Raw genomic sequence first — 11,990 nt, forward strand, 5'->3', positions numbered from 1 at the left:
TTACCCTAAGCTAAAAATAATTTACCTGCTGTTTTTTTCTTATTATTTAAACAAAATAAGTAAATAAACTTATTTTGATACTCCGATAACGAGGACTATAAAAGTCTCTAATGTCCATGGTCTCCTTACAATGACCGTTTTCTCTTGAAGATCATTAAGCATTTTATTTGTAAGTCTCAATAGAGATAATTTTTTAAAAATTATCTTTAAAAAAAAATAACAAATTTACAGATTCCGTATCAGTGTCACGCGACTAATAAGATGCGAGCTCACGTATTACTTTTCGCCTCCATTGGGGTATTGGCTAGTTTGATGTGTGCCAATGCTGACTGGAGTAATCAAAATTGGTCATTAAGTAACGATGACATCGGCAGAGTCCACCGTACATGGGGTTTGATGCGTCGTCATCCTATTAACTTTGGATCATTATTTTACTCAAGGTAATTATTAACCTTCCAATACTTCTCAAGTCTCTTAGATCGAAAATATACAACTAATATCCTTTAATCATCTCATTGTTACGACCAAGTTAATTTATCAAAAAAATGAATACCACAGTCATAAAAGGCGGTAAATTTCCGTTAGTTTAAGTACCCACAAACCTATATTTGCGTCAGATTGAAATTATCATATTTTTATATATGAAATTTATCAAAAATTTTTTTTTATCCAAATGTATTGATGTGGGTACTTAAATTAACGGAAATTGCGCTCTTTACTTCATCCTCATACTTTTAAGTCCATAAAAAATTTTTGTAAATTATCAGAACAAATAAACTAATTTATATATTTTTAATTCAGACTGTTCCAGCTCCACCCAGAATACAGAACTTGGTTCGGTAATTTCAGAGATATCTCACATGATCAATTACTCCGTAATCAAAACTTTTTGAATTTGGGATCTAGAGTCTCTAATGTCCTCGATAATGTTTTCTGGTCATTGCATGACGTTTCAGCTAATCGATTAAATCTTAATCGAGTATGGCCATGCCCATATGCAAGAAACGGAGGATGGAGACGAAACGATATGGCCGTAAGTTTTTTATTATATTTAATAATTACATTAGATTTAATTACTTTTTTACATAAAATTAATTATTAAATATAAAATAATCTTTTAGTTGACCCAAAATGTTTTCCTCGATGTTATGCGTCACAACATTCCCAATTGGGGACAAGCAGATAACCTTGCCTGGAACAGAGCCTGGAACGCAATCTGGCGTAACTTATCTATGCGTGCCTAAAATTAAACATGCTCGCAATTGCAAGATCACAAAAAGTGATCGGTTCTCTGGAAAAAATTTACAAGTGTACTTTTAATATTCGCATTTTATTTTAAATGCTCCTACAGTAATTAACATGTGTTTTATACAAGTTAAGAAATTATTTTAGTGTACACAGATGTTTTTTAATAATTTAAGAGTACAGAGAATAAAAACCCAATCCAAAATAAATATTAGCATTTTTTATTGTTCCTATTCATCCAACTTCAATAATTTGAACACAAAGGATTGTATAAAATTTATTTTTTATTTTCAATTTCCACTTGAAATAATATTTTTATCACGTACATTATACCTAATTTATTAAGACTAATAATGGGAGTTCATATATAGTCATTGAAATATAAACAGTCAATATTTATAAAGTGAATCAAATATATATAATAGGGTGTGCCATTTTGAGGCGACTTTTTTTTTTCAACAAAAAAAACAGGCTGAAAACTTGAGGGAAGGTGAAAAAAGAAGCCTGTTAAAAGCGGAGCTCTTAATATTAATATTTAGAGGGGCCTATTTCTAATTTTCCATTTCTCATTCAAATAACATGGAAAAAAAATTTGTTATTTTTTTATTTTTCTAGCTCGGCATTCGCACTTCATATAAATAAGTCCACAGCACATTCTTGTAGAAAATTTAACGCTCTACAAAAAAGGTCTCTTATAATTTTTCGATGAATCCATCCATTCGAAAGCTATTAAAGCTGGAAGTCAAATCTATAATAAATTTTCAGATCTTTTTACTTTTCTAGCAAAACTATCAGACTTATCAAAAAATGTCATAGAACCTTTTCTATAGACAATTTTATTCCCTACAAATTATTATCAATGAATTTTTTTGAAATTCCGCATCGCTTTCTAGTTATGTTCATTTTAACGCCAAGCTCGTAAAAATAATAGTCTTCTAATCTATTCCGAGAACTTAACATTAAAATGAAAATAACTAGGAAACAATGCGGAATTTCGAAAAACTTTATTGAAAATAATTTGTAGGAAATAAAATTGTCTATAAAAAAAATCCTATAACATTTTTTGATAAGTCTGATAGTTTTGCTGGAAAAGTAAAAAGATCTGAAAATTTATTATAGATTTGACTTCCAGCTCCAATAGCTTTCGAATGAATGGATTTATCAAAAAATGATAAGAGACCATTTTTGTAGAGCGTTAAATTTTCTACAAGAATATGCTATGGACTTATTTATATGAGGTGCGAATGCCGAACTAGAAACATAAAGAAATAAAAAATTTTTTTTCCCATGTTATTTAAATGGGAAATGGAAAATTAGAAATAGGCACCTTTAAATATTAACATTAAGAGCTCCGCTTTTAACAGGCTTCTTTTCTCACCCTCCTGCAAGTTTTCAGCCTGTTTTTTTTTTTGAAAAAAAAAAGTCGCCTCAAAATGGCACCTCCGAATATATATAGTTGAGTCCGCAAACACTGATCTGAATAGTTACTATTCAGATCAATGCCATAAAAGAATGATCTTTCCTCTCACCATTTTTCTACAATTAAGTCATCACTGCGCATGCGCGTTAGTGCAAATTCCTGGATCATAGCTAAGAAGGAGGAAAAAAGTCCATTCTTATGCAGACTTAACTATTGTCTGAAATCCTCTGGTTTCATCCCTTGTCACACAATGTACTATTGCATTAATATTATCAGTGTCATTCTGGTCGCCATGATGAATCAGGAAAATTACTGTCATTAATTTTATCCATTAATTCTTGAGTAGGAAAATCAGCTGTTACTATAATTAAACTACGATGTGGATTTTTAAACGAATGTACAATCCATTCGTTAAGTGGTCGAGCACATTGACCATCGGCGTCTAGGTATCCACCATCTTTTGCGAGAACCCGCCGATCTTTTCCGCGTTTATAAGCAAAACTCATATCAATAATATAGCACTCAGAAACTCCGTAAAGTTTATATTTAATAAATTCAGAGATATAGTTCATCTTTTCGATTACACCAAGTACATTAACAATATCAGGATCCAAACGTAAGTCAGAATGACTAAAACAATGTTTATAAATAGAAAAGGAACATCCCTCAAACGAATTATCAAAACTGGCTAATAATATTTTACCCCGATACATTCCAATAGTGTCATTCAGTTGCCAATTTTTGACTAAACGATGGCCAAACATTGTATTAGTAATATAATGATCAATAATTTCGCAGTTACTTTTGGTTTTACAGCCCGACACATCATGCAATTGACGTATGAACATAATTATAAATTCACCTGGATTTTCTTCAAGAAAAATATCAACTTCCACTAGTGCACTTAGAAAACCAAAGCCGGTTGAAACATCATCAGCGTAAATTTTAAATAAATTTGATTGTCGACCAAAACCGATATCCAAAACCCGTACTCCATATTTTAATTGCTGTCCGATATCTAACTCTTGTGTTTGTGATCCTTTTTTATCAACTGTATACGAAAATGACGAGTGAGTACCAATAAGAGCAAGATCATTTAGTTTTTTCAAATTTGGCAATTTCGCTAGATATTTAACACGCTCTTGATATGGCCTGTATGTGAATTTTTTACAACCACAAGTTTCCACAAAATTATTACTCATTAAGAAATCAATTATAGTTGAAAAAGTGATTAAACATTTTAGTAACATTTTTTAAATTTTAGTTAATACTATAGCCATTGATTGTTTTTATACTGAGTCGAAGAGCGATGACACCGATTTTTATATATAAATCTTAACATTTAATAATTGTTGTAGAAAAAAATAAATGATAAATACACAATTAAACTGTAAGTGTGAGTCAATGTTCTATTTATTTTTTATTACTTCTAAAATAAATTTTAATAACTACTAACATATTTTTATTTTTCAAAATTAAGCCTGCATAAAAATACCTAATAAATTTACTAGATGTGAAATTTATTGTTCGCAAGTCATATATTCATACAGGAGATACAGATCATTATAAAGAAATTATTTTTAATTAACCCTGAGGTTCTGAAATGGATTGTTTGCATTTTTTACACGGAGAAAAAAGTATAGTAAAAATTACAATACTATAGTAAAGTTTACTAACAGATATGAAAAAATACATTCTGTATTTTAATTATTACAAAACATTTAGTAAAATTTACTAGTTGACAATAATTACATAAGAAGATATTAAAAATTACTATGCGTAATGTATTTTTTGTTAACACGATTATATTTTTTACTCCGTATAGTAAATTTTACTATAAGTATTATTAATAAAAACAAATTTAAGAAAGTAAATTTTCTAATACAATATAGGATTTGTTACTATACAAAGATATTAAAAATTACTGTACGTAATGTATTTTTTGCTTACACGATTATATTTTTTTACTATCTGTATAGCAAATTCTACTATGTATAGATAAAATTAAAAGTTGGTGGGGATAGCATATACAAACATGTATTACAAGTTCTGAATCCTTTATTCAAAGGAGACATTGGGCCGTCAGACATAGGAAAGAACTCGCGCGCGGGAGATCAGGGTTCGAATCTCGGTAAGAATAAGTGATATTTTAAAAAACAAAAATCGACACCAACACCACTACAGATGACGCAAATAACGATAATAATCAAAATAATAGCAATAATAATAAAAAGTTAAAAGCTATTAAAAATTTTTTAATTTAATTTATTTCCATTCTAATATAGTAAAATTTACTAAACGGAATAGTAAAATTTACTTAAGGGGTTAGGGGCAGTCAGAGACACGAAAAAATGAGAATTTTCAGTAATTTTTTTTTGCTATTAAATCATTTTATTTTACAAAAGTAATAATATGGCATTATTAAACAATGTTTTGACTTGAAGTCACGAAAATTTGAAAAAAAAAAATTTATAATTTTCAAAGTTATAGCTGTCTGTGTTGACCCTGTTTAAAAAAAAGGTCCTTGCGGTGACTGTCATAAGTCCTTGGAGATTCATCTAAAATCAATCGGATGAAAAAAATTAGTTTTATAAATAGATAATCTTGGGCCTGATCGAAGCTTTTTTTTTTTTTTCAAAAATTAACAAAATGGCGGCCTTAATTAACTGTTGATATTTTCCTGAAAATCTAGAAAAAATTTCTGAGGCCGCCATTTTGTTAATTTTTGAAAAAAAAAAAAAGCTTCGATCAGGCCCAGGATTATCTATTTATAAAACTAATTTTTTTCATCTGATTGATTTTAGATGAATCTCCAAGGACTTATGACAGTCACCGCAAGGACCTTTTTTTTGAAACTGGGTCAACACAGACAGCTATAACTTTGAAAATTATAAATTTTTTTTTTTCAAATTTTCGTGACTTCAAGTCAAAACATTGTTTAATAATGCCATATTATTACTTTGGTAAAATAAAATGATTTAATAGCAAAAACAAATTACTGAAAATTCTCATTTTTTCGTGTCTCTGACTGCCCCTAACCCCTTAACAGGGATAGTAAAATTAACTAAATATAACTAAAAATTAATATGCAATACAGGAGATTTTCCCTAACCAGTATATGAGAACTTACTAAATGACTTGTAAAATATGCTTATTTGTTTATAAGTTTTTTATATAAATCATTAGCGTTTCAAGATTACTATCTAAATTTAGTAATTATTCTCATATTTTTTAGTAAAATTTACTACATTTTTTTCTCCGTGTAGACTTTGAAAAATTCTGAACCAATATTTGACATAAAGAAAATTGGACGCACGTGGTTTTGAAGTACAAAATCCATTTGGGGATCAGTGAAAAATTTTTAAAGTTCAATAATAAGGGAAAACCAAATTTTTCATTTAAAAATTCATATCTTTTAATTTTGATTTTTTTTGCTATCAGTTCGGTTTTTATAATCGAGATAATATATATCAATAAAAAAGTATAATTATTTTGAACGTCATATGGAAAGTATATCTCCCCAAAAATTAATTCATACTTTATAATTAATTTATCACAAGTAGCACAGACGCTCCGGCTCAACGACTGTGATAATATGAGTTTCACGTTATTTTACTTTGTGTAATAAAAACAAATATATGAAACTAATATTTTTGGATAATGTATGTTTCTTAAATATGATTTTTTCAACCTATATTTATATACGTCTATTTCCGTTTGATTATATATTTATAGTTATCTTAATTTATATTTATATTGACTAGTTCCGGTCGTAAAGAGGAAAAAAATAACATTATCAATAAATTCCATTTTGTTATACCACAGCTTTTTGAAAGGTCGATATACTTTTGTTTTCAATTTTTGATAGACTTTATTAATATATCCAATGTATTATAAATACAATCTTAGTATAGTAATCTTGCTTTTGAAGCAAAATAAATTATATATGGCCATATATGATAGATAGATGCGTATATATGATACCCATGCCCATATATGATGCATACACAGAAAAAAAAAATTCTCGACTGAAGGTAAATATTCTTGATTCAAGAAAATTTTTTTGGAAACCTAAATTTTCTCAGATAAAGTAGAAATCTTCTCCTACTAAGATGAATTTTTTTTAACCAAGACAAGTTCTCTTGACTCAAGAAAATCTTGACTTGGTTCCCGAAAACGTTTGTCCTTCAAAATATTTTCTTGACTCAAGATAACTTTTTTTTCTGTATACATGCCCATATATAAAGCAAATATTGTACACATATGATTCATATATGCCCTTATCTAGAGCATATGTAAATCATATATGGACCATATCTGATCTATAGATGCTTTATATATAACAAATTTTCATGTAGGGGAATATATAAGTTATTTCTAGCGGCCCGGAAAATTTAGTTTATATGGTTCCGTTATATGGAGCATTTATAGACATATATCCATTTTATCATAGAGGATGAATTAAAACTTTTCTTTCTTTGAGTATATAGGAAAAATATTATTTTTATGAAAATGATCAAATTCAAGAGTTTCAGAGGTTATATAGATTTTTTATTTATTAACAAAACTAATTCATTTTCAAACGTATAGAAAATATCAAAATATCAAAACATAATAAAATATTTTATAATTATTTTCAATGCCATCCTGGTCGCCATGATGAATCAGGAAAATTGCTATCATTAATTTTATCCATTAATTCTTGAGTAGGAAAATCAGCTGTTAAAATAAGTAAACCACGATGTGGATTTTTAAACGCATGTAGAATCCATTCATTAAGTGGTACAGCGCATTCGCCACTGGCGGATTTGTACCCACCATCCTTTGCAAGAACCCGTCGATCATTATTGTCCTTGTAAGCAAAACTAATATCATTAATAAAACACTGAGAATGATCGTGAAAGGTACTTTTTACAAATTTAGTAATACTATTCCACTTTACTGTGGCACCAAATTCTTCAATATTGTCAGGTTCCAAAGTTGAGTCAGATTCAACACGACAATGTTCATAAATAGAGAAAGAACATTCCTCAAATGTATTATCAAAACTGGCTAATAATATTTTACCCCTATACATTCCAATAGTGTCATTCAGTTGCCAATTTTTGACTAAACGATGGCCAACCATTGTATTAGTAATATAATGATCAATAATTTCGCAGTTACTTTTGGATTTATAGCCTGACCAATCATGCAATTGACGTATTAACATAATTATAAATTCACCTGGATTTTCTTCAAGAAAAATATTAACTTCCACTAGTGCACTTAGAAAACCAAAACCGGTTGAAACATCATCAGTGTAAATTTTAAATAAATTTGATTCTCTACCAAACCCGATATCCAAAACCCGTACTCCATATTTTAATTGCTGTCCGATATCTAACTCTTGTGTTTGTGATCCTTTTTTATCAACTGTAAATGAAAATGACGAGTGAGTACCAATAAGAGCAAGATCATTTAGTTTTTTTGAATTTGGCAATTTCACTAGATAATGAACACGCTGTAGATATGGCCTGTATGTGAATTTTTTGCAACCACAAGTTTCCACAAAATTATTACTCATTAAGATATTGATTATAATTGATAAAGTGATTAAACATTTTAGTAGCATTTTTTAAATTTTAGTTAATGCTATGGCCATTAATACTTTGAATACTGAGTCAAAGAGTGAAGTCACTGATTTTTATATATAAATCTTAAAGGTTGATGTGGGAACAACAATCAATAAATTTTAAATTAGATCATAAGAATTAATGTCTTTAATTTCTTTCGATATGTTGTTTTTAATTCGACTGATATCAATTTTAATGACTCGTGATGTATTTTTATATCATGATATAAGACAGTCAAGGTGGCCTTGATTATTTCTCGTGACATTTTATAGTGTTACCCAATATTGGGTACACGGAGAGAAATGTCAAGTAAATATACCTACGCAGCGTTGTAATAATTACAATACTCTATAGTAGGGTGTCCGTTATTTACCAACTTGATTTTTTTTAAGCAACGCCCCCTAAATTTTTCGTTTATGAGCTAAAAAAAATTATCAGACCCATATAAGCCCTTAATATTCATATTAAACCGTGCCCTAAAGTCAATATATTTCCCATTTGAACAACATGGGGTTTTGACGCGTTTTATATTTAATTTTCTTTCTCCTAAGCAAGTTATTATACAGAGATGAAAGATACATGTTTTTGTAGGAAATTAAACGCTCTACAAAAAAGGTCTCTTATGATTTTTTGATAAATTTACTGGTTTAAAAGTTATTCAGGGATAAAGTTAAACTTATAGTAATTTATATGATTTTTTTACTTTGACCGCGAATCTATGATTATTTAAATAAATGTAAATTGTTTATTGCAAAAAATACTCAATTTTAACTGTGCTATCGAAAAAATTACTGTAAAAATTCGGATAACTGAAAAATAATATGACTGAAGAGTTAAGTTAAGTTAAAAAATTTGAAATTCATCGGGAAAAACAACAGATTCAATAAATTTTTTTACATACTCTATAGCTTGTATAAGCAGTCACATAAGAGCGGCGTGGCACAAACTATAGAGTAATGTAATTAATACTATGCTGCATAGGCATATTTACTTGAAATTTTTCTCTTTGTGTTTATTTCTGCCTAGAAGGTATCGAAAAATTTTTAAAAATTACTGCAACTTTTTAAAATTGAGCACAAAAGACGCCACGATTTTTTTTATCGATGAAGACGAACAGTTACCGTTATCATAAACTCATTTCGGTCTCATTAAGATACATGATAATTGCATTGTAATTATCGTTATTTTTTTTGTAATTTTATTAATTTTTTTAACAATCTTTATTGTATGTATAGTTTTATTAAATTACACATAATTATACCATCCCTGATTAAAAAGAAATCAAAAAACATTAAAAAGAATTAATTTTTCAATATTTTTAATCCTTTTTAATACTGCCAATCCTATCTTAAATGGCCCCGTTACATGGCTCAATCCTTTTTAATTCTCTTTTTTAACCAGGAATGCCACAATCGAGATATAATTATCTCTAAGGTAAAATAATCATTTCTGGTCACTTTAGAGCCAGTTTTGGCCACTTAGTAATTTTAAATAAAATATGCAATGATATAATCAATTTTTTAAATGTGTTCAAAGATTACTGTTACAATAGGATTTTTAAAAAATACATTTTAATGAATTAGAATAAAGTATTAAATGTTCAAAAATGTAGCAGTGGTCACAAATGGTACTTCTACCCTAATTGTATAAAAAAATTTTCCCGAGATCGTATCAACTGAATTATGTGAGTCGAAAACTTTTTTGAACAAAGATAATTAAGCATCCGTTTGATTATTTTCTGAATAAAATCCATCTTCACCAGATAAAATTCCAATTAATATTCTATCATTGGAATCTATTTTTGAATTACAAATAACAGGAGTTCCAACTGCCTATTATGATTTTAAAATATTGTTGCTTTAAATATTTATTAACTCAAATTTTTATTATTCAAAAAATATAACTTACGATATTTCCAATTTCTTGACAAGGAAAATAATTATTTGTCGTATGATTGAAATTATCATTGTATGACGTATTGCAATAAGTCATATTCACTTTATATCCATCATAATTTAGTACAAAACAATTGGAAAGATCGATATCATTTATATTATCCGTTAACTTAACGTATTTTGTTTGATTATTAACTTCTTTAGAAACATCAACTGATTGGTCGAGATATAATACTGCAATATTCTGTCTCGATTCATTGTGATTATGATTCCAATTTTTGTTGTAATAAATATTACTTCTGTTAACGTTATAAGACTTTTGAAATGTTAAATTGTAGATTTTACTGACGAAAATCTGTTGATTCGTATCATTTTTAAGATTTCTGTAATTTTTATAAGAGGTTGAATTTTAATCAATTAATTATTATTTTTAAACTAAGGAGGTCCGAGGTCCACTTGCTCTTCATAATTCAATTCAAAAGTTAGGGGTAAAAGGGACAAAACGAGACACCATTTTTTAACAAAAACAAATTTTTTTCGATTTTATAATTTTAACCAAAACAAAAACTTTTTCATATTGACTAAAATTGATACCATCATTCTAAATAGTAATTTTTTCATTTATGATTAAAACGTGAATAATTACAGGATAAGTATGAAAATTTATTGTCTATGTAAGAAAAATTACTATTTGAACTTTAAAAATCGTAACTAATACTTAGAAAATAGACGACACGTATTATAAAATTTACTATTTGAATGTTAAAATTCCCCATATTGACAACCGGGTTCCGGGTTATAATTTCAAATAGTAATTTTTAAAGTTTATTTTTTTCCATGTAGTAGTAAATTTAAATTATTTTTTTTTGGGAACGATCGAACCTCCGTAAATTAATAGAAAAAAATAATTACTCTTTCATACACCATGAATCAGTGACAAATATTCGGGAAGTAACCAATATACCATCACACACATGATATGTTTTTGTATTTAGAATATGAAAAAATAGCTCCCATCCATATATTATTGACTTTGCCGTATCATTATTTATATCCTTCATTACATTACCAATTATTGATGACGTATAAGTTAAAAAAAAAAATGCAAAGAAAATAATTTTCATAATTTCAGTAATTTTTTCCCCGTATCTTGGAATTGTAATTGAAGGCAAAACTTATTAAAAAAAAAAGGAAAACTATGAACAAAATACCGAAAATATTATAAACAACTAACTAGAATCAGTAATGAATTACTAACTACTTGTTTTGTCTTTTTACCTTGCAGAAGTTTCCTCTATTGTATACTAAGGAGTAAATGTAAATTTATTTATGTAATTAAGCGGGTATAATATTTAATACTTTAATATTATATACTTTTATCAGCTGATATTAATTTTTATCGTTCTATAAATAACAATGGAAAATAAATAAAAAAAATTTTTATTCGTACACCAATAGAATTGTATTGTGTACTTATAAATATACCATAAATGCGTAGCTGAATATTTTTTAATTATAAATTACTGTTAATTGTTCCTTTTATTTCTAGAGGCGATTCCAAGTCATAAATCAGTATTTGAATGTTATTCCGTAAGTAATTACCAATTACTGTGGGTTTTGTAATAAAATTACAAGTTCCCAAATAGTTTTGGGAAAAATGAGATATATCAAGGATTATTTTTAGGTTTATTATTGGCCCAGCTTTCGCCGGGCACACAAAAAATTGTCTTATAGACTCATCAGATGTTCCCCTCCACGGAAATCTTTAGTAAAAGGCGAAAGATTTATGCGTTTGTTGAAGGGAAACCAGAGTAC

General features: G+C 28.0%; 2 protein-coding genes and 1 non-coding gene across 3 annotated transcripts; 1 reads left to right on the forward strand and 2 right to left on the reverse strand.

Moving 5' to 3' along the window:
- Positions 1 to 40: 40 nt before the first annotated feature.
- Positions 41 to 1,454, forward strand: LOC130674784 (uncharacterized). The gene is made up of 4 exons (XM_057480202.1): positions 41 to 169; positions 232 to 440; positions 802 to 1,033; positions 1,122 to 1,454. The coding sequence occupies exons 2-4, from the start codon at positions 262 to 264 to the stop codon at positions 1,242 to 1,244; spliced, it is 534 nt and encodes a 177-aa protein (XP_057336185.1). The 5' UTR covers positions 41 to 169; positions 232 to 261; the 3' UTR covers positions 1,245 to 1,454.
- Positions 1,455 to 9,337: 7,883 nt separating this feature from the next.
- Positions 9,338 to 11,462, reverse strand: LOC130668732 (uncharacterized). The gene is made up of 3 exons (XM_057471159.1): positions 11,088 to 11,462; positions 10,189 to 10,558; positions 9,338 to 10,112 (listed from the first exon to the last, which is right to left on the reverse strand). The coding sequence occupies exons 1-3, from the start codon at positions 11,297 to 11,299 to the stop codon at positions 9,996 to 9,998; spliced, it is 699 nt and encodes a 232-aa protein (XP_057327142.1). The 5' UTR covers positions 11,300 to 11,462; the 3' UTR covers positions 9,338 to 9,995.
- Positions 11,463 to 11,869: 407 nt separating this feature from the next.
- Positions 11,870 to 11,990, reverse strand: LOC130678348 (U5 spliceosomal RNA). The gene has a single exon (XR_008991795.1). It is a non-coding gene; the product is annotated as a U5 spliceosomal RNA (small nuclear RNA).

The sequence above is a fragment of the Microplitis mediator genome, chromosome 1 (genome assembly GCF_029852145.1).
Source record: "Microplitis mediator isolate UGA2020A chromosome 1, iyMicMedi2.1, whole genome shotgun sequence".
Lineage (NCBI taxonomy): Eukaryota > Metazoa > Arthropoda > Insecta > Hymenoptera > Braconidae > Microplitis > Microplitis mediator.